The sequence below is a fragment of the Perca flavescens genome, chromosome 14 (genome assembly GCF_004354835.1).
Source record: "Perca flavescens isolate YP-PL-M2 chromosome 14, PFLA_1.0, whole genome shotgun sequence".
NCBI lineage: Eukaryota > Metazoa > Chordata > Actinopteri > Perciformes > Percidae > Perca > Perca flavescens.
In genome coordinates, this window is record NC_041344.1 from 10,249,197 (window position 1) to 10,273,252 (window position 24,056).

At 37.2% G+C, this 24,056-nt stretch overlaps 2 protein-coding genes across 3 annotated transcripts in view; one reads left to right on the top strand and one right to left on the bottom strand.

Moving 5' to 3' along the window:
- Window positions 1–1,132: 1,132 nt before the first annotated feature.
- LOC114568438 (transcription and mRNA export factor ENY2-2) lies at window positions 1,133–3,171 on the bottom strand. The gene is made up of 5 exons (XM_028598059.1): window positions 3,061–3,171; window positions 2,885–2,955; window positions 2,701–2,771; window positions 2,546–2,620; window positions 1,133–1,394 (listed from the first exon to the last, which is right to left on the bottom strand). Exons 2-5 carry the CDS (start codon window positions 2,950–2,952, stop codon window positions 1,318–1,320), a joined length of 291 nt encoding a protein of 96 aa, XP_028453860.1. The 5' UTR covers window positions 2,953–2,955; window positions 3,061–3,171; the 3' UTR covers window positions 1,133–1,317.
- Window positions 3,165–24,056, top strand: part of nudcd1 (NudC domain containing 1) — a 33,164-nt gene continuing 12,272 nt past the window's right edge. Inside the window, exons 1-6 of one of the 2 annotated variants that reach the window (XM_028598058.1) lie at window positions 3,165–3,603; window positions 6,309–6,463; window positions 8,596–8,781; window positions 11,222–11,405; window positions 11,989–12,177; window positions 19,954–20,161. In XM_028598058.1, coding sequence (XP_028453859.1) covers window positions 3,375–3,603; window positions 6,309–6,463; window positions 8,596–8,781; window positions 11,222–11,405; window positions 11,989–12,177; window positions 19,954–20,161 — 1,151 coding nt within the window. In that variant the 5' untranslated portion in view covers window positions 3,165–3,374. The remainder of the gene's footprint in view (window positions 3,604–6,308; window positions 6,464–8,595; window positions 8,782–11,221; window positions 11,406–11,988; window positions 12,178–19,953; window positions 20,162–24,056) is intronic. The other variant, XM_028598057.1, reaches the window with a different exon arrangement.

Consider the following 24,056-nt stretch of genomic DNA (forward strand, 5'->3'; position numbering starts at 1 on the left):
CAGATTAAGATACAACATGTTAAAATGTGATATTTAGAGGTGCTTCTCATCGAACTGTCAGCAAGAAAGCAAATATTGTATTTCCCAATATATCAAACTTTTTTTTTTTACGTAAAGATGTTGGATTTAAAAATTACATTTTTTTTAAAAATGTAAGCAAATAATCATAATTTTTTGGGACTTCAACTTCAACATTTTAAGCTGTTCTAATAATAGGCTACTTCCAGTGATCGCTGCAGGCAATGGCAATTTTAGACCCTTTTTAGGGGGGCTCAAGCCCGAACTTGTCTGTTAGTGACAAAGGACAAACAATAACAGGTTCAAAGGGCTTGAAACAAGTTTAATATCCTGTGTCGCTGATACTATGCACCTGTAATCCAATCAAGGAAAGGATTAAGAGAAATGTAGTGTTGGCCAACCGGAGGAGGTCGTGCCAGACTCCCGCCTTTGGCTGAGTCTCTATCTGATCTGTCAGAGGGAGAGCAGGAGTGCCGTTGTTAAGTATAACGTTGGTAGTCCCCAGAGAAGAAGTTGGTTGATTTCATGGCGCAGATTAGATCCCAAATTGAAATGTTAGAACATTGTGTCAAATTTGTCATTATTACTGTGACTTAGGGCACTTTCACATCTATAATTCTGTAGACTCGGTGCAATTCGGGGGTGAAGTTGCAACTTTGCTGCATTTTTCATTTGGTTTGGTTTGCTTTCACAGTGCACGTTGTCAAACGCACCAAACACTGTAAACACCGATTTACATGTGAAAATATGTTGGCTCTATATATACACGCTAAAAGTATTGCTTTTTTAAAAAGGAGTCTGGTGGGTTTAGTGCTCGCGACTAGTGGTGGGCGGATCGATCCAAATATCGATAATATTGATACCAGCGTTGGTATTGATCAATAGTGTAATTAGATCAATACTTTGTCTTCATACATAACATCCTAAAAAGCCCCATTACCATGCACGAGAGATAGACAATAACATTTCTGTCATACTGTCAACAGTCTTTTTTTTTTTAAATCCAAAAAACTCATCATGGTGTCTGTTAAGAAAGGAATGATGGGGAAAAAAGTCATCTATTACATGTCAAACAGGTCTTAAGCAGTATTAAAGAACAAGTCAGGACCCCCAATGACCAAAATAGGCATGACTTTATTTATTTTTTCCAAAACTGATGCATAACAAACTAAAATCAATATGAAAACACACAATACAAAATAAAAATAACACTTCAGCATTGCTCACAATGAGAACAGTTTGGATTTTAATTGTGAATCTACAGTGAGTAAAAAAATGTCTAGACGGGAATCGTCTCATTCACAAGGTTGCGTGTTGAGCTAGAAAAGCTCTGATTCTCTGCAGGAGCTCTTTCTTCACACTGTCTGGAACGAGTGCTGCATAGGAGAAAAACAAAGTGTTGATATGTCAAGGTTCAGAAAGAAAAACTATTACTAAATGTACCAAAGAATACCATTGTCTCAACAGAATCTGTAAAAACATGGGTCAACAATTTGCGGTGTATGTTTACAGAGTAGCTTTTGTGTCTGTGAAGCTCTGATTGAAAATAAATTGGCATGCTGTGTAAGTGAGAGATTACAATTTCAGCATCTTTTGTGAAATTGTGCGCTTTGTTTTTTTACTTAAAAAAGGTTGAGTCTGCGATTCTGGGGAAATATTGTTAATATTAGAACTCAACACCCAAACAAATACACTCCCCAGTCAGTGCTCCTTTAGAATGTTAGCATCTGCCAGATTTACTGTCCCTCTCGCTCTCACCGCCTTTCTCTTTATACATCCATGGCCTTTCTCCTGTCCTGTGAACGAGCACGAACGGAATAGTGTTGTGTGGCTTGTTTGTTTACCTATTTACAGAGCCAGGGCTGTGTATGAACACTGGATCTTTTTTCCAGTGCACACACACAGGACGGACATCTAGCGGAACATGAGGCGACATTCACTGAATTTGACTAAAACATTTTTTTGGCATTAGAATTACAGACTCCAACTTTAAGCACTTTGACATTCTTGGCGTACTGCACTGCTAATCAACTTTTATGGAGCGAGAATCTCCTTTTCAGAAACATGCCAGATGTAAACTAGCCAAATGTGGAGCCATTTGCATTTTACAACTGAGAAAAGACATTATTTATCTAAATCTTTTGAAATGTAGAGTTTGAACCCTGCGATAAAAACAGTGGTGACCATTGTATTTAGCACATTTTATTTTTGTTTGATTAATTTTATAAATAGTATTCTAGTTTATCTTCCATTACCAATCACTTACATTTCTCTGTGTGGGATCAATACATTTGAGATGTATTGATCTCCACTAGATTTAAAAATAAAGTTATGTGGGATCAACCAAAGTTTGACTGTACAGCAGGAGTTTTCAATGACTGACCCAGCAAGGGTTTCTCATGTTCTTAAGCAGGTTTTACACACAACACCTGATTAAGCACATGAATAGAACATGTGCTTCAGTACGTTTATTATTTCTGTACTTCTTCCACCCCCTGCTGTCGTGTTTGCATATGGAGATCTGTACCTCTGCCTTTTGGTGTGACTTCTGTGACCAGGTCCTCCACTGTGACATGCTCCAGACCCTTTTCTTTGATCACATCTGCACAAAATAATTCATGACTTCATATCCAGATCCAGTTTCGTGGAAGCATCGTTACACACACATACAAAATGCAATACCTTTGCACTGTGCTTTCAGCTGATCCTTCCATCCACACTCCACCAGCTTTGCCCTGAGCAACTCTTTCAACCTGCGGCCACACATTTAGTTGACATTATTTAAACATAACCACAATGACCACTGCTGTCTCTTAAACCGTTCCTGACCAAAATCACTGAGATAAAAGAGAAACGCTCGACTCACCGCTCCCGTTCCCCCATTTCTATCAGCTTTTGGTTTATTGCAGCCCTCATCTGGGAGTCTTTGCTCATGATCTGTCTCAAACACAAACAGTAACGTTAGCAGTTCCCGTTTGGATTCAACGGTGAATGTGGGGGGAAATACACGTTTTATTTTGCTAGATATCAGGGATACGTTACCTTTTGTCGAGATGGATCAGCTGATGAACAAACAGTCCCTTCACATAACCGTACCGTCTAAAAACGTTAAAAGCTTATCGGTTCCGCTTTGGTTGCCGTTAATTTGCCACAAACCGACAACATCATTGCTAAAACCCGGGTCAGATAGCGCACTTTATCTCCACATGAATACGTTTTTGTTAGGGCGACTGCATGTTTTAAAATATTTAACAGTTATCAAAACGATTTGAGAGAAATAACAAGAACTCTTCGAAAAATAAGAAGAAATACAAGAAATGTAAGAACTCTAAATCCCATGAGCGCCCGGGCAGGTCATGTCCGCTGTAAAATGGCTCCGGGTGCGCCCAACCAGGACGTGTGTCCCTGACTTCTTCATCATCTTCTTGCCTTACTTCAACTTGTGGACAACCCTGTCACATTTAAAAGACATGGCTTCGTCAAATTATTCCTTGAAGGTCAACAGAGAGCTGTTGGACCCTAACTTTGAAAGTTACAGGTTATCTCTGGACGCCATACCAACGTACAACATTGAGCTGGATGCTGGTGAGAGAAACTAACTTACACTACAGTTAGCAAGTGTGCTAGCATAGCCACTGATACCACAATGAAAGCTCTGATTCATCACTTCTGTCATCTGTAAGCAAACATAAGTAACACGCTTAGTTATTTTAGTTTACAGTTTACTAATTATCGAAAACGTCCCTTTGTTATGCCAAGTAATTTGAAATATTGAAAGCTGCTCTTGCTGTAGCCAAGTGGCTAACGTTAACCTAAAGGTCCTCCATTTATACTGTACTTCAGGTCACTGGTTCCCAAACTTGTTGCATTTTTTAAGAGTCCTAATACAATGTTTGTGCAAACCGGTTAAGGTTTTCTAACATGCTCATATCACGGTCAGTAAGGCTTTCAACACAATTTTTTCTGTTGCTGATTAGACATATTAAGTCATATACAAAATAATAAAAAAAATCCAGTCTAACAATCTGCCAACTATAAGACATAAACTATAAGACATATTGTTGGTGGTGATGGCGCAGTGGATATGACACATGCCTTTGTTGCGGGAGATCCGGGTTCGATTCCCACTTAACTCCTAGTTGCTCCAGAGGCGTGCGACCTCTGACATATATAGCAATTGTAAGTCGCTTTGGATAAAAGCGTCAGCTAAATGACATGTAATGTCATAATTGTTGGACTGACACTGAGATTTATAGTATGTTGATATAGAGGTGTACTGTATCTTTTTTTTTTAAACGATGTTTTTTTTATAAATTTTTCATTGCAAATAAAATTTTCACCAACACTTTAGAGCCAGATAAAAGTTATATATTAATGAAATCAAACCCCTCTCATTGCAATTGTTTGTTATAATATAATGAGATTGCAGGAATCCTGACTGATTGGTTTTGCATGGAAGAAATAAAGTTCCTCACTTGGAGATATTTTTTAAAATGTTTCCTTGAAATATCATACATTAGAGAGATTTCTTCAAAAGTCATTAGAATCCCTTCTTTAAATAGGTCACCTACTTACTTATTCCTTTCTTCTCTGGGATCCTGCATCCAGCTTGCCTGGTTTAAATGAAACATTGATCTACACTGGGCTGAATTGTGAAAGAGAGTCCAAAATAGGGCTGGGCGATAGGGAGAACATAAGATATCACGATATTCTTGACCAAAGACCTCGATATCGATATTCTTGACCAAATACTTCGATATCGATATTGCGGCAATATTCTAGGTTTGACAATTGGTGCTTTAACAAAATATCTTCACACTTAGATTTTAGATAAATAATCATCAGTAATGTGAACATAATGCCTAAGTGGGGAAAAGGCAAATTATAGAACAGCTAGAATAGTCTGGTCAATTCAGAAAAGTACATCACTTTACTGTAATGCAGCCTTTAAAACCAGGAAAAGACAAAACCTGGAAAAGACACACGATATTACGATATCCAAAATCTAAGACAATATCTAGTCTCATATCACGATATTGATATAATATCGATTATATTTCCCAGCCCTAGTCCAAAATGTTCATATATTATTTTACCTAATACATTAACCATATTAAGAATTTAGGATCTGCAGTATGTGTTCTTGGCTGAATACAGGTACAGATGTAATGGTACCTTAAAAGAACCTGACTCTTTGTCCATCCAAGACGGAGCATCTCCAGAAGAATAATAGAACATTCATTCATTCAGTATAGTTCTCAATTGTGTTGCTTAATAGTACCAATATAGAAATTTCAGTCCCCCAATATCAAATGGAAGGTACAGCAGAGATAAGCGGATTCAAGGACATTTCTTATTCCTTCTAAATTTCCTGAGTGCTGTGAGTTTCTAAAACCTTCCTACAGGTGGCACAAGAGGGATATTTTGAAATAAATACATTTAGGCAATATGTTAATTTTTAATATATTTATTCTCTCTATCATGGATACAGGTAAGGGCATCCCCCTTCCTATAGATTTATGTACTGAGTTTCATATTACTTCATAGTTTGTTAGTGCTATAGATTCTAAATGAGGTGTTATTTTGACGCCCAAATATGTAAAATTTGATGAGATCTTGAAAGTTAATAAGTATTGGTTTATATTTTGTCTTTCATTCCTGCTAAGCAGCATTAGTGATGATTTTGATGCATTTACTTTATATCTGGAGATAATCCCAAACAGGCCAATTAGATCTAACAGTGCTGGTATGGATGTGTTTAATTGTTTTAAGAATAAAATTACATTGCAAAGCATTGCATTGCATTAGCAAAAACACCTATTCTATGATCTCTGTTGCCAATTGTAATCCTCTGTATTTATGTTGACACTACACTACAACAGAATTTGTACAATCCATTTGAAAACAATCTTTTTAACCTAATCTTACTTGTAACCTAATCTCACGTACGTTTATTTCTTATTGTAGCTATTTACTCTATACACAAGTTTTTGACTTGCTCTTTCTTACTCTTATTTTACCTTGAATCTGATGTGATTACCTTGAATAATTTCCCTCAGGGGATCGATAAAGTATTCAGATTCTGATTTGACTACTAGATCTAATTGCTATTGCTAGTATGAACAGAAGTGGTGATAGAGGTGAACCTTGGGGGCGTAATGTACTCCTTTTAATGCAAACAGTAGTAACTGTAATCTCACTTGTACATTATTGAAAACAAAATGTAAATATAGTGCTTTCTTATTTTTGATACCTTTTTTTAAACTTGTGCTTTTTCATCTATACTGCAGCTGTGGAGGAAGTGAAATTGAAGGATACTCAGTACACCCTGGAACATGTGCGGGCTTTTGGCATGTACAATTACCTCCACCTTGACCCTTGGTATGAAGACAGTGTTTTGTTTGTGGACTGCAAAGGAAGGGTTCTCAGTCTCACCGTCACCCTGGTAAACTTTTAAATCCTCCTGCTTTTTCTTGGAAGTCCTTTGTAGCTATTTATTGTTACCTAGTTGCAAACATATCCGTGCACCAATGTCTATGAAGAAAATTTATGTATATTTATTCTTTGTGTCAAATAAAATGTCAGTGGGCTTTAATGCATCTGACACACCAGTAGGTGGTGACTAAATACTAGTGTAATAGTAGCATCAGCCTAGATGCATTTGACAGGTGATGTCAAATTCCACAATATTAACATTTTACAAGCTGCATTATTAATGTCACTTATCATTTTCATAACTTGCTGTTCTTTTGTTTAAGATAATTAGAGACTTAGACCTTAGAGAGGGAGTGAGAGTCTCAGTATTAATGGAGAAAACTTAAGTTTCTATTCCATCTTTTGTCCATTGTGGGAATCAGCACGGAAGATAAAGTTTTGGATAAGCTAATCACAGGAGGGATTACATAATTATAGAGCTGCAAAGATTAATCGATTAATCAACTATTAATTAATTGCCAACTATTTTGATAATGATTAATCGGTTTGAGTCATTTTTTAAATAAAAAAAAAAGTACAAATTCCCTGGTTCCAGCTTAGGGAATGTGAAGGTTTTCTAGTTTCTTCTCTCCTCAATGACAGTAAACTGAATATCTTTTAGTTGTGGACAAAAAAAGACATTTCAGGACATCATCTTGGGCTTTGGAAAACACTGATTAAACATTTCTCACCATTTTCTGGCATTTTATAGACCAAACGAATAATTCCGACTAGAGACTACAGGTTTGTACAAACCTTTAGATCCAAGTTTGTTGCCCAAAACAAAGATGCTGTGATGAGAATCAAATCAGCCCAATGACCTTTTCAGCAGACTTCTTTTATGTCTAAGACATCATTGACCATGATTAAAGATAATTGGTGCCACATCAGTGTTTTTTATGTCTGAACTGGCCTAAATGATGATCATCAGGCTATAATCCTGTGAGGCAGTATGTCTGGCTTTCAGTGGCATCATTAAATTACTCTTTATGAAAATGTGTTGCTCAAATTCTAATTACAATCATCACATGATAATTATCGTCCCTCGGCACATTGTACATAGACGGTTCTCTGTTCATGCTGTTAACAGCACAGATGCTGGAGAAAATGATCTCAAAGGTGCATCATACATTAGGTAGTGATATAATACGCAGTGTCACGCTCCATGGCAACAACAGGGTAGCTGCTGCATAGTCCTTTTGCAACACTGTTACCTCACGCAATGAGTAATTGATGCTCCTGTGTAACGGCATATCTGTCTATTACTAATAAGGCTCTGAGAGTCGTGAATCACATGCAAAGCCAAGTCACATGGGCCACCACATGACAGTTGGTAACTTCTTCTCTCCTCGATGTGTATGTGTTGTTTTATTCAGCTTTCATGTTGTTTTCTTCTTGTGGCTTTTCTCACCGAAAATTATGGAAATCGTGTTTTTGCTGTTTTTTCTATATCAGATTTCATCCAAATTTTCTTATGGGATTAGAGTGCCCTATTCAATATGAAAGCAGTGACCTGTAGTTCAAAGCCTTCTCTTAAGTGTCTGTTTGAGTCTTTGTGAGTCATCACTGGACTGCTCAAATAATGTAATTCGATAGTTGGTTAGTAGTGAGAAGAACACTACTATCTATCTACAGTATCTATCTATCACCCATTTTACATCATTCAACAATCTTTTCTTCAGTTTTAGTGTAATCCATTTTGTACCATTCCTTTTCTTTTCTTCCCCACTAGTGCTGAACCACTTACGAAAACGGTTTTGATAACCGAGTCACTTTTCAAAAAAGAGCCAACATTTTTTCTGGTTCCAGCTTCTCACATTTTTCTTTGTCATATATGACAGTAAATTGATATCTTTGGATTTTAACTGCTGCTCAGACAAAACAAGCAATTTGAAGATGTCACCGTGGGCTTTAAGAAGGACATGTTTTGCATGTCATTGAACAAAGGAATAATCTTTTTTGATATATCAAGAAAATAATTGTTAGTTTACTCAAATTTTCTCCCTGCAGATAAGAATGAATCAAATATAGGTCAGATTGATGTAGAGACAGTAATGTCTTTTGTGCATGTAGTACTGACTGAAGGGTCTGTTGTGAATCCAGGACACCGCCCTGTGTAAGCCAAGAGAGGTGTACCGTATAACCCCTGACTCCAGCCGGTGTGAGGATCGCCTTTGTGCGTCCCTCAGCTTCACCTCAGCGACCTGGGCGGCACTCTCTGATGGTGCCGGCCGACTGCACCTTCTCCGAACCGGCAAGAGGGGAGACAGCTCGCATGTGAAGTGGGAAGTAAGTATACCTTCTGGATTAACTGTTTTTAAGTAATACACTAATGCATTTCAAAGTATTTTGTGTGTTTTCCATAATTTTGAAATCTTTCGATAGGATATTAAGTGTATCGGTTGCAATTTAATCTAGCAGTCAATGTTAATATAAAAGTGCACTAACTAATCCATGACTTCTTATTGACCTCAATTGGTCATTAAATGAAAGTGCAGTAATGAAGATTGAACATGCTACTTTTTACAAAAGTCCCTCTTATCCCCAGCATTAGTGTAAGTTTAAAGTTGACACAAACACTTTCACAAAAGATGGGAGTAGCTAAGCAGAGATCCTACACATTGTACCATGTACTACTGTAATAACAATGCTGCTTTGTCATCTGCTTTTTTGGCTTGACACCACTATTAGCATTTGTACTTCTTGTAATGTCATGCGATCGTTCATTTATTCACAACTGTTGAAAATGAGGCCCGGATTGGCAGATAGTGTTTTTTTTTTTTTTTTTTTTTTTTTTTTGTGAATGTCTGAAAGTGAGTGTAAAACTCCGACCTGTGGCCCTTTGCTGCGAGTCATTGGCATGTACTATATACTCGTATTCTACAGAATAAATAATAGTTGAAGTACTATGCAAAGGACTGAATGTACAGCATATTTGAAGGTACAGTAAACATTCCAATATAAACAATAAAAATATCCCTATCAGAATTGATGATCCAGAGCAACCAAGAGTCATAAGTGTATAGCCTTTGAATTCAAGCTTTAGAACCAGTTTCTGTGTTTATTAAAGCTTAGCTTAGCCGTGTGTGTGTGTGTGTGTGTGTGTGTGTGTGTGTGTGTGTGTGTGTGTGTGTGTGTGTGTGTGTGTGTGTGTGTGTGTGTGTGTGTGTGTGTGTGTGTGTGTGTGTGTGTGTGTGTGTGTGTGTGTGTGTGTGTGTGTGTGTGTGTGTGTGTGTGTGTGTGTGTGTGTGTGTGTGTGTGTGTGTGTGTTAAATGGACACATTAGCCAGGTATTTGTATGCAGTTGGCCTTCTCTGCATTGCATTACCTTCTTCAACCAGACAGCTGTAGACACTGATTTAGAAATACTTGTTTGAATTAGCATTTTATTTATACAATAAAGACAAATATCTCTAAAGTGCCATTATAGACCATTTAAAGCCAGTTGATGCTAACAGTTAATGCTGTGGCCTTCATTAAAGCATTGGTTAGAGCCTAAAAGGATGATGCAGGGATAAATCCTTTTGTTATTGAATTCAAGGCTATTCTAAAGTTTTATATTCAGATACACTGACACTTCTAAACTCAAAAGGTTTACATTTTACATTTGGGTAATGTTTGGTTATAAGGGGGTAATAAGATGCGCTCCTCATTACTATTTAAATACTAAGTCTTGTCGCTGTCCGCAGACAATATAAAGCAGAGGTGATCCTGTGCATTGTGTATGCATCATATGAATACTGAATAGTTATAGTGATTTGATTTCAGATTGTTGGGGAAATATATTTTGCATGCATAGCTGGCTGATATATTTAGTTTTTAAAGAGACCTACCACTAACCAAATTGACACAAGTTTAACTTAAAGTAGTTAATCTCTTTCCACATTTTGGCAACATATTTGCTCCTAAGCATTAATTCCTGTTGCATTTCTGTGTCTTGGATATTCTCTTAGTTAGAAACCTTAATTTCTCCAAAGTGGAACATTATCTTTTAGTTTAATACACAGCATAGATTACAAAGATAATTGAAGACAACATGACAAACATGACTTCAAAAAAACATAGATGCAGTTGAAAAAGTCAATACAAATATAGAGTAAAATTTTGTTAGAGGGAATAAAGGAGACTGTGCATTCAGTATTTGGCAGTAACGACTTCCTGGACACATTTTTGTTGGCTCTTAACTCTATAGCACCTTCTTGATGGTCAAAGCTCAATGTAAAGGGTTCAAAATGTGGGAAGCATCATTTCCAATCTAAATCTTGTTTTTGTATTGTAACGATATATCTCGCTCTGTCCAATTATGAATCAATTAATAGTGAAGGCATTAAGATGTCATTATCAATTTTTTTTTTCGTTCCAAATGTTTTGTTCGGTTTTGTCCAAAACCCAAAGATACTTAATTCACAATGATATAAAACAGAATAAAGAATTTGACAAATTGAAACTGACTGTTCTTCCTTGATAATTGACGTGGATGACTTTCAGTTGTTGAAATGATTGAAGATTAATGTTATGTCAATTGACTCCGATATAATGGCCAGTTGTTCTAGGTCTAGTCAGTGGTTTTGTGCACTTGGTAGGAGTTGAATGTCCATTCATTTCATATTACTCTGTCGCAGATGACCACATCTGGCATTTACTTTAACAATAATGCCAGCTAACAGATTTTTCTATCAAATTTATCCTTGTAAAATGTTGATTGTATTTTTTGATTCTTTACTTGTAGCCACTGTTTAGTGAAGACATGGAGGAGCCTTTCACCATCCTCCACAGCATCTCACATGTCCAGGATGGAGTCCACACCATGGAGGTCCTGCTGCTCCGCATCCAGAAAGACCCACAGGAAACTAAAGGGAGTGGTTTCTCAGTGTCTCTTGAGTGGATCACAGTCGCCAACACTGCAGGACATGGTGGGTGGTGTACTGGCCTATCATCATTTCAGTAATTGAGCATGAAGTAAAATAAGACAAGTGTGTCAAACATTATACGGTCTGAATTAGAATTGAAATTTCAATTCCTGTTATGTCATTTTCATGTTAATTTTTTACAGTATTCATACCCAGTAGACGACAGAAATCCATTGTTAATTAAACCATACTAGGAAGTTAGTCATGGTCTGCTATTAATGTGGTTTAATTATTGTGCTCCAGATGAGATTCTAAAGCAGAAATTGGCAAGGAGAATTTTCATTAAAGTCTTTGGCCCTTGCTGAGAAAGCGACACCCTGACTAATGATTCAAAGATTGGAAAGACAAAAACCAAAACAACCTTTTGAGAGTCCCTTCCTCAGTAATTTGGATTTAAAGATCCAGTCCTCTGATATCTGCCAGCTGTAGAATAATCTTTGGTTGTTCGTTTAGTGTCTCAATGTTTAACCTGTCTTATTGTTGGTAGTAGGTATAAGCTCGAAAATAAATGTACTATCCTGTTACTGTGTCAGAGTTCAATGGAAGACACGCCTTTATCACGGTATCATTTGGTTTCCACATGCAGGTCAGGAGAAGAAGTATGAGGTGAAAAAAAGGAGGGCCCTCAGGGGGAAGTCGGTGCCTCACTACGCAGCGGTGGAGCCACAAGGGAAGGGGTTAATGGTGGCCTCGGAGAAACCGTTTTCCTTCACACATGTGGACGGGCGTCCTGTGGAGCTGCCTGACCCAGAGCCCATGGAGGTGGAGAAGACAGGTGGGTCAGAGGTGCTGCTGAGAAATCTGCCAGCACACTGCTAGAAAGTTACTAGAAAGTACTGTGGTTAGGATAGAGGTTTTTATTTTATTTTGACACTTTAAAATACATTATTGAGCCATGCCCCTCCCTGTTATTTTCTGTTAAAAACCAAAGTTTTCCAAAAACACTCAAGCAAAGTCATTTTAAAGCTGCAGTAATTCTTTTTGGGCAAATGGGGTGAGACGATCTCCACAACAAGTTGAAAACGCTCGTATATCATCCCTTTGTAGAGTTGTTATGGGTACTGTGATTACTATTTACACATTCAGTAGACACTGGGCAACATTATCGCTCATGTTTTTTGCCTTCTGACAAATTCAAATCCATTATTCCCTCTCCTTTTAGCACTGCATCACCACCAACTTACCTTGGAAAGATATCTTTTGCTGCTTAATGCTTCACTTTCTTTACCAGCTAGTTGCTAACTTTGTCTCTATCGTGTTTGGTGTTGGGTAGGTAGTGTACATTAGGTCTATCTGACGCTTTTCTTGCTAAAAATAGTTACCTACTGTGGCTGGAAACAGGGTTAATGAGAGCAGAAATTTCAGGCAATAAAACCATAGCATTGAACTAAAACAGGCCAAAAGTTTACATAGAGCTGCAGGGTTTGGTAACAATTCTCTGTGGTTGTGAACGCAAGCGACCACTTTCCCATTACACGTTTTCATTTGGGCCATTGTTATTATAAAATCACTGATTTAAAGGGTTGTTAACAAAGACAACATGGCATAACACTAATGCTGAAATTTAATGGTAAAGAGGAAGACATATCCATCCAGAAAATAAATAATAAAAAATATATTTTTAACCTTTGCAAAGAAAAATCTCAGAGATTACGTTATGTTCTGCCAGCTCACAGCAGTTTTATACAATAGCAGGAAAAGAGTCCAAAGTCCAAAGTAGAGCAACTTTACACATTTTTGTGGGTCTGAGGTGTATGTCAAATTTTAGCTGCCAAAGCTCCGCTGCTCTCTGTCTCTGGTCCTCAGTGTGAGAGGGGGAGTGGCCAGTGGCTAGAGCGACAAAAGCCAATGTGTGCTTCTTTTACCTATATATTTTGCATTTCTAATCCAAACAATCTCAAACTCGGCACTGCACTTACTCGTGCCCGTAGCAAGACACCTGTCAAGTTTGAAATCCATTGGACTAATGGTTTGAGAGATATTCGCATTACAGACGGACAGACAGACAGACAGACGTTCCTGCAATTTATAGATAGAAGATTTATAGATAGATAGATACAGCCAAAAATTGGCTTCTTTCTTTTTTTTTTCTTGTTGAGATCACAGCCTGAAATTGTCTGTAAAACCTGTTGAAACAAAGTGAAATGCAAACATCATCTGTACTCCGAGCTGCTGTTCTGCCTCCCTCCATGAAAGATATATCATCACACCACTCATTTCTTGGCATTTTTGTGATGAGACTGTTTCTATTTTCAGTCAAGCAACGTTGGCTTCTTCTGCCCATTACATTTAGGAGGCACAAACTGACGAGTTGGGTTGTAGCCATAGAAACGCCTGAGCAGGCAGCAAAATATTCCCAATCGGACAGGGGTCTCTGTCAGAGCTGGCATTTCTAGGCCATTTATTACTGCTCGTACTGACATACTGACATGCTTAGGTTTGCAATTTATGAATATAATTAATTAACATATTTGTTATATAATTGATTATTCAATTAACTGTTTTGTCAAAAAATGTCATGATTATTGATAAATGCCTGTTACTTAAGCCCAAAGGGATGTCTTCAAATTGCTCATTGACCAACAGTCAAAAACCCAACAGTGTGAAAATCACATTCTCACATTTTTGAGACTGGAACAAAACAATATTTGTTTTTCATACTTGTTAAATGACTGTCATTTTTTTTCATTTCTAATCCGTTAAAAGAAAAGATTGACGTTTTGGGAAATGCGCTGATTTGCTTTCTTGCCAAGGCTTGGGTAAGAAAATTGATACCACTCATGTATGTACAATAAATATGAAGGTAAAGTCAGGGGAAGCTTAGCTTATTTTAGCTTAGCTTAAATACTTGAAACATTGGGTAACAGTTTGTCTGGCCAAAGGTAAAGAAATTAGCCTACCAACAGCTCTAACACTCACTAGTATCTTGTTCGTTTGATGTATATTACCTGCGTTGTTACCTTTTGACAGAGCCAAGCTAGCTGTTTCCCTCTCTTTCCGGTCTTTATTCTAAGCTAAGCTCACTGCCTCTTGACTGTAGCTTCATATTTAACCTACAGACATGATAATGGTGTCAATCTTCTCATCAAACTGCAAAAAACAGAAATAAGCAAGTGCCCAAAACTGTTCCTAAATTGACTAAATCTTTTATCGGTTATTATGATTAGTTTAAGATTCAAGTTAGATTCTTGGCTTTACTTTTGTGTTCCATATACACTACCTCTATAACCATATCATTGTGGTGGTTTTCACATCACCAGAACTTTTCTTGTATGCACAAAACATTCTGTGTCTGGACTGAACCAAATGTTCATATCCAACTGTTTGTTTTTTTTCAACACTTTTTAATACTCACAACCTCTAAACGAGCAGACAAACAGCCACCCTCTTTTTCAAAAGATATAAAAAAAGATCTCAGGTGACTGAGACAGGGCAAAGTGTGTGTCTGTTGACGGTGCAGAAGCAGAATAATGGCAGCTTTTTTAGCCAATCCTTTTATCAGCGCTCTGCCTTTCTCCTTTCCAAATGGGAGAAGTGGATTAGATGTCAAGAGAGGAGGCTCCTTCAAAGAGTGATGAGAGAGGAGATGCAAATGGGGGAGCAGAGATGGTGACTTAATGGTGCACTGATGGAGAAGACCTGCTGATATATAGTGTGTGTGTCTATATATATATATATATATATATATATATATATATATATATATATATATATATATATATATATATATATATATATATATATATATATATATATATATATATATATATATATATACATACATACATACTGTAGAGATAGAGAAAGCGTCCAAATCAATGGTTGGAAAAGTTTCTGAAATATGATCATCCCAGGAAAATAAAAAAACACTTAAATTATAAATATATATGGTATAAATGCCAAAAGTACTAAAAAGTGACTATGGATCATTTATGTAAGTAGATTAGTAAGTAGTGTTGGTTCGGCATTGTGTCTGTTCAGCAGTTTAGCCAACAGAATGTTTAAATGATGAACATTAGAAAGGCAAAGAGAATATTTGGAAATTAAATAAATAATTCGGCAGCTCCCATCTCCCCTTCTCATTGGTTTCTTTGTTGATTCAGTCAACAACAAAAGGTGATAATGAACATGTCTCAGTTCCTCACATCCCTGCCAGATATAGAGCAGATCTGTTGGTTTGGAGCATTATAATTGGACCAATTTTAGTGATTAGGCTTTGCCAGTAATCACAGAGTGAGTGTGGAAGATGAGCACAGTTCTGGCACAGAGCTTTCTCTATAGGAGTTTTGTTTATGAGAAACTGGCACAGAGTTGTCTGTGTATGAATCAGTGATATTTACTTTATTTTGTATCTAAATATCCTCCATAGTTCTGTTTGTTTTTTAATCAAAGTTTTAATGCCGCCCTGGATCGAAGCAATCTGTTCTCTCAAAGCATCATTTTGTTTTATTTACAGCAGACTTTATTTTATCTCTTTCAGAATATACTGTAAGAACATACTTATGACATTGCAGGTTTAGCATGCTGTGTGTCTCTAAAGTGTCTCCTTTTTAAGGACTGTTAAGATGAAACCAAAAATGAAAAATAATCATCCTTTGTAGATCATAAAAGAAAATCAAAGACTAGGGACAGCACTCCAATTAGATTTTTTTCATTGCCATACGGACAGACGTGGACATCAGAGTTAGGGGCAGAATCACATCACATGTGACGTGAATCACATGTAACTCTAAATTAAATTGGTGCTTTACCAAATTACGTTGGTAAAACAAAACTAGAGCTCTTTGAACACAAGTGTCCTATTCGTAATCATGATGATAAATCCTGGGTTGCTGGGCACTTTAAAAGTCCGAACCAGAGCTTGAGTGAACTAAACTACAGTAAATGGGCATTGAGACAGTGGTGATGCCACGGAGAGGTGGTAATAGGGACAGATTCCTTCTCCAAAGGGAGGCGTTTTGGATACACTCCCTGATACCTGCATTAAGGAAGGGATGAATGCGATTTCCTTTCCCATTTCTTATGAAGTTAATATTGTGGTTCCATCTGTATGGATGTATTTGGCGTGCTGCCTGCAGTCACCTATAATTAACCCCACCTGTCTATATTTTGTGAAATTGCCAGAATACATGCTGAAGAAGGGTGTCTTGCCTGAAACGTCTGTGTGGCAATAAAAAGTCTAATTGAGTGCTGTCCTAGTCTTTCCTTTTTAAAAATAAATAAATTGACTATTTACCATTTGAATGCACACAGCAATGTCTACTAACTCAGATAAATATGAGGGAGATCAACATTATTGGCCTTTCTGGTACATCCTTTCTGGCAGTTTTGGGATGTGAATCTAAAAATTAAATAACCTATGGACCTGGGGTATTAGTATTATCTGAACTAGAGAATACTAAGCAGTATTTCTGAATTAAGTTTGGATTATTCTGTTTCCCAGCTAGTGAAATGAGGTGATCTATGTTCTGTGATAAGGTCACTGTATTTTGCTCTTATTATTATATATGCCTCACAGCTACATTACAGAAAAGAGGAAACCTTTAAACCTGAGACAAGAACAGTAAAAAAACTGTAGCCTGAAAGAAAATAATGTCTCAATCTCCCTTCTGATCAGCAACGGATGAAAAGGACTTTGTTGGTTAAAGGATTCAAGGGGACTTTATTTTAGAAATATTTATCAGTGAACAACCTCTGACTCGTTGATGAAAATGTGATTTAAGCACAAGGCTGCAAAATTGTTTCCGATCAGAGTTGTGATGGGACTATTTGCTACGTTTATGATTATGTACCTGGCAGCAAAAGTCATTTTATCAAGCATCTGTGGACTGTTAAAGAAGGGCACAAGGCCTGCTGTTCATACATTTTCCAATAAGACTTCTGCTTCATTCTGGGTATACAACTGTTCTCACGCTGCCAGTACAATATATAGAAGGCAACTCTCTCTGACAACTCATTTTGTTAATTCATTACCACACAGTTAAAATGATTTCCTAGTGGATCGTAGAATGCTAACACGCCAGTGGAGGTGCTAAGTCAGAGGCAGAAAATTGGCTTCTTAAAAATGTGGGCAATGGTGAGAACAGATTTGTTGCTTGTTAAAGAGAAGTGGAAATGCAGCGGTCATGTTTTTGAAAAGGGTCTATAAAGCAAGTAGTTGAGTGCCAATGCCTGAACTCATTCAGGGCTGCGTTTTAAAACACTCATAACTATAACTAAACACCGTAGTTATTGCTTTAGCTATTCATTTCACAACTAGGAAGCACTTTGAGAGAGAGCATACCTTCTCCAGTGCTGCACAACACTACATTTTTATTTGAATAATGGAAAATAAAGTTTCAAATTTGGATCTGGATTGCAACACAAACTGTATATACTGCAGTAGTGATAGACAATCATGTGATGTATGAAATAAAGAAATTGTAGTGATGATGAGAGGCAGGATCAGACGACAGATGAGACTGACTCATGATGTTCTTTTAAGGGCAGTTTAATCTGTATACTGTGAGAGGGAGCGCTGCTACGTAGCCATCGGTTCTCTCTCTCTCTGAGCCGCAAGATACAAAGGTGTTATATATGGTTGAGTACACACAGAATACAAAACACATAGATATGCATGACATCACATGAACATAACAACTTTGTCCTAACATGGTAGAAGCAATCTAGCTGACACAGCCTGTTGCAAACACAGCCATAGTTAACAAATGAACTTGAAATAGTGGCGCCTCTGTCTCACACACACATGTCCAGCTGTCTTCGTTTCTCCCTACAGTCTAAAGTTACTTGCACATACAGCACATTACCATGATATGTAGAATAACAACTATCATCACATAAGACATACAAGAATATGCATAATAAATTCTGTGATCTTAATCTCCCACTATCAAAGTATGTGCCATATTTTTTTTATTTAAGTAAGAGATGCAGTTCATGAGAAAAATCCCTATTTACCATAGCAATATGGAGAAATTCTTTTAAGCAAAATTATGAATCAGCACCTGGCTTGTATCCACACCAAAAACGGCTAACGAGTTCCTTGGATGTTGGCCTAACATTGCACTAAATATAATCAATATCTGTTAACAGCAGATAAAAAAGGGCTAAAACCTCTCACATCCATCCTTGGCAAATGTAACAAATGACAGCAATGTGGTGTTACTGGTTTGGATATACTGTAAATATTTAGCTTTTAAAGGCCCTGAAAACCTATGTTCTCAATTAGTTTTTTTACTATGAGTGATAGGTTTTTGGTTATTTCACAGGAGAGATTTGTGTTTTTGTCTGTGCTCTTCTCACTGGTTTGAAGGACATGAGTAGGTATGTGCAGCATAAGGGTTTAGAAATATTTTAATCAAAATAGCAACAATTACTGTGTTTTCAGACAGAACTTGAATTTTAGAGGCAGTCAAGTCAATGGAAATCTGATTAATAAATGAAAGACGAGGATAAAGGAGAGATACTGGAGGGGAAATAAGAGAACCAGGGTCTCTGGTGAGTGGACACAGTGGCTGTTTCCTTTACTAGTGGGCTTACAGCTAACATCTGTTCAGGTGGTATATTGGCTCTTTGGGGGGCATTAACACCAAAAAAATTCCAGCTGTCAAATGCATGTGAATGATGTGAGGCAGAATTTACTTTGCTTTCGGTCTGAACACAGAAGGGGTTGTTTGCTTATGTTGACGGGCCACTGTTATGCAAATCTGATCAAACTAAACCTACACAGTCCAGATGAGTTTCTGAGTATTAAACTCTTAATAAATGGCTTGTTGCTTATTTAGTTATGAATATTTAATTTTATAAATAAATACTTAAGATGTGAAAGTTGTAGGGGCTTTAATGTCAGAAGATAACCTATTTGTTTATGAAAAGGGCATAAATGTATGCATATTTGATGTTGCCACCATGATCTCATTTCCTCCTAAATGGTATAAACGTCCTCTTCAGATTTGAAAACCATGTGAGCATTTTAAATTATCTTGACAGTACTCTCATCTCTATATTATTATATCTTGAATTTCCCCTTGGGGATCAATAAAGTATCTATCTATATATCTATCTATATTACGGTGTGAATTTTACCCATTTTGTAAAAATCCTCTCGTAATTATAATATTGAGACCTAAGATTGTCACTTATATCTATAGTGATTTAATATCATTAATTTTTACTAGAGGTTCAACAAATTTAAACTGTCAATGGTAAACCTGAATCTGAAAATAAATCAGTGAAAGAATAATTGTACAGAAGCACAACAAAATCTGCAAAAGGTTTAGGTGTGCCAGGATCAGATCAGGACTGCAGGTCAAGATGTGAAATTGTTCCAGAGAATCTTCGCTTCACTGTGAGCTCGGTCCTCATAGTCCCCCTTGCCGGATGATAATTCATTTATTTTAATAGTCATCCATCTGCAGTGTCGCTGAATATTCAACAGTAATTTCCTTCAACTCGTGCACTGTATTAGATGTTTTATGTATGACTCTGTACCAGCTGGCACAGGACTGTCATTAACTTTTGCACCATACATTTCTCTCCTATTTGAACTCAGATCCCATTTACTTCTGGCAGCAGACAGCGGAGGACATCACGGTGTGTGTGCGCATGCCTGAGGGTGTCACCAAAGAGGAGGTGCAGTTCAGGCTGACGGCAGACAACATCAGGCTTGGAGTTCAGGGTTTCCCTCCTTTACTGGAGGGCCAGCTGTTTGCATCTGTAGACCCAGAGGCCAGCGCCTGGATCATCAAAAATGACAAAAGGTGTGCTGAGTTGATTTTGTTTCGGAGTTGCTCTTTGATTTCAGTGTTTAAAGGAGCAAAAACAGCAGTGACACACACACAGGAAACCTCACGGTACATTACAGCAGTATTGCTTTTGAATGAGTTGAACAGGGAGACACAAACCAACTCCAAAGAACAGTTGCCATCTCCGGTCTTGTTTATTCTCCTTTGTTTACTTTCTTTTACAACCTCATATCAAAATCATAGATCTCACATACTGCATATAGTCTGCACCCCATGAATCTCAGAACAGAGAATTGTTTCACAACTGTATGAATGTATGGAAAATTGACTATGTACAGTTTGCGTGCACATTCTAGAGATTTAAGAGACCTGAGACTCATTCTGAGCTTGCCATCATAATGTATTGTATTTATTTATTTACAGCTTTAAATGTTTAATGAATGCTCTAAAGTCATTCAAGGAAGTAGTTTTCTGACCTGTAACGGCACATTTTTTTCTGTAGTCATACAGACACTTATTTCACGTATTGTGATATTAGCGATAGTAGAGACTACTCTTCGAAATGTCCTAGTATACAGTCAAGAAATTTGGGTCTCTAAAATGTATCAAGTATGCAATGCATCTAATAGTTGGGTAGTTTTCTTTATTGCCCAGAAAGTAAATGTGATAAGTATTCATCTTCTTTTTGGGGTTAATAATGTTATAATGTATTCTGAATCATAAGGATAATGGCTAGGATTTCACTTGACACTGAGCAACAGAACCCATCTGTAATTACCTTGTCTGTCCCTGTGACCCTGGTCACAGTGTACTCGTACGGTCTCTCAAGCCAAAATGTTAATGAGCCAGTTTTGAGAAGCGTCATACATTCAATCAACACCATTGGAAAAGAGTCACCTTGCCCGGAATAGGGAGACTGGAACAAATTCCTGTAACCAGGCTCCAGGTTGAGCTTTCAGGTGAATGTGTCTGACCACTCAGGAAGTTAAATCAGGGCCTCCCTGAGGCAGTTTTTAGCAGGGGAGGAGAACTACTTGAAACTCCCAGGAAACTTCTGAAAGCTTACTACATGCCTTCTGTAGAGCGAAAGTACAGACTTGCGATGAGAGCTGCGACAGACTCACAAGGTGAAAACATCGCTGTCGCAGCAAAAGTGACAGGGTCAAATTCAGGGCTCGAAGCGAATGCGTTTCACCCCATTCCTTACAGAATGGACCAATAGGACTGTTCCTTTTGGGCACCGTTTTGCCCACCTCCATGGCAGTGTTCATTGAGCTCTTTGAAAAGCTCTGCAGTGGCCAAGTGCCAGGGGTGGATGAGTTATGCCATGATATTGTTGGAGTGTCATGGTTGGAACCCTTCTTCAATGTCCCATAGAGGTCGAGGACAGTGCCAGATGAAGTGGTGGCTCACTTTTTTTTTTTTTTTTTTTCGCCAAAGGTTTTGTGCTCCAATTATTGCAGTATATTGCTAAACTGGAGCTCAATGCGACGACTGTTGAGCACCAAGCTTCAGGTGAACATGTTGTCCTAGTTGTGGAACAGTAAACTCTTTCTCAACTTTTTGAAATACATCAACTGATTCAGTCCTCAGAGTAAGTGCAGCGGGGCCGCCATATTATGTCTAAAATATATTTGTTCAAAAATTCAAATATGCAATAATATGAATCCAACCTATTATTAGGAAAGATAATTTGGCCTATTTGTGAAAAGAAAACCATTTCATATACACATTGAAGATAAGCTTAATATAGGTAGCCATACAGTTAGGCTTAAGAATTCACTGTGCCTTCCACATATATGTTTAACATTAAAACATGATGTATAAATAATATATATCTATTCATTTGCATCCATCCGGCCCAGTTTAACATGTGTGTGTGTGTGTGTGTGTGTGTGTGTGTGTGTGTGTGTGTGTGTGTGTGTGTGTGTGTGTGTGTGTGTGTGTGTGTGTGTGTGTGTGTGTGTGTGTGTGTGTGTGTGTGTGTGTGTGTGTGTGTGTGTGTGTGTGTGGTCTTTTACAATGTAAATATCTAGGGGAAAAAAACAATTTTATAGACCAACAGCTGAGCACCATCCTGCTTTCCTCTGCCTGGAACTGAATTAAGAAACTGTCCTGTGTCTCGTTCATATCTTGTCATTGTTTCCCAAATATAGACCTGTTTCATAACATCCAGCAGCACAATAGAATATTAATGATATTTGCTCCTGAAGACCCATGTTCCCATTCTTCGATCGAGGCTGCAACGTGTGCACAACATGTCATGTTAAATAGGTTGACTATTTTTATGCCTAAAAAAAATAACTTTTCTGTTGGTAGAACTGAAACCCAAAGTAATTACAATTTGGAGGTGTGAAGTCATACATTACACAGTACTCTCTACTTCTAGTATTATTATAACTTTATTTGAATTTTGTTCTTCATGAAAAATAGAGACTTGGATTGGTTTCTGATAGCCAGTTCCATTTTGGATCTGGTTACCAGTTTCGTCAATTCTGACGTCAACAAATCTCTCTTTTTGGAACCTTTTATTGCTCCTCACCCTTTTTTTTTTTTTTTAATTAGCAAAGAAAAATGTAGAAAACCATTAAGGTAGCAAACTTCTCAATTTTAGCTGTTGCTAACCATGGCTATAGTTGGTCAAAATGGGAAACATCAGCTGAAGCTAATTAACTATAATTCCATAATGGCAAAAATGTAACTATTGGCTGTTGTCTAATTGCCCTAGTACAGAATGAATCATGACAAATAAGATTCAATAGTAAGTAGGCAACACCTGATATTTTAATGTCTCATAGACATTTAATATATTATGCTTCTAAAAACTGTGTTTTAGCTTAATAACTAATTACCTGCAAATGTTGAAAGCTAAACCTAATTACATTTAATAAGGGATTTGTATGAATTACTAAACTAGTTCCAATGCTCACTCACTGTCATGCTCATGGACCCTTTTTGAGTGAGACTTGTATTACTGTGCCTCCTTTAAAATTCATATTTAGCTACATTAGACTGCCAATGCATTCACAAGGCATGCATTGGCACAGTCTTATCTGGACTTCTATGCCCAGGAGAGATTGTGGTAATTATTGGTTTACATAACATGCAGAAATAAACTTAATATTTTTAGCACATTTTTTTAAAACAGAAGTTGCTTTACAGGAAGATTAAAAACAGAGAGTGAGATAAAAGAAGAGGCAGAAAAAAAAAACCTAAGCATAGGGGGGGGAAAAAAGTGTATAAGCCATAAAGGAAAGGGTACACAATTGTTACAGTAACATTATTTCAAAATCAGTATTTGGCTAAATAATACAGTTAACATGCATTACGTTGTTTCTGTTCTTATTTTTGTCACCATCAAACATGCTTTTAATAGTTTGCAGATGTGGTACTCTGCCGTACTGTGATGCACTTAAAACGGTACATTGTACCTTTTCACCATTCAGCCCTATTCAGTGGACCATAATGCATTGGAGAGTACATGATACATTCAGAACCACAAAACATGAAGCACCAACATACAGTAGTTCATTATGCTCTCTTTGCTTAATGGAATACTGCAATTGGTGCACTGTGACTAAATATGCTCGGAACCTTGAGAACTGACAGGAAAATGTGAGATAAAATTGCTCTTGCAAAATGGAAAAAGGAAGAAAAGAGAATTTTATTCTGATTTTGTTCTAATTTATTTGTATTCTGGCTTGAATTCATAAAGATGGATCTTCATTACCATAATGTAAAGTGAAAAAGAATCAAGTGTATAGGTTTTATGTGTAGAAAGACATTATAATGTTATGCAGACTCAGTACTGACTCAGTCTGTCAGTAATTAATGTTACTGTATAAATTAGCCATGTACAAAACAATGATTGGTGGTTGGATTCTTTTTTTTTCATAATTTGGCAACAAAA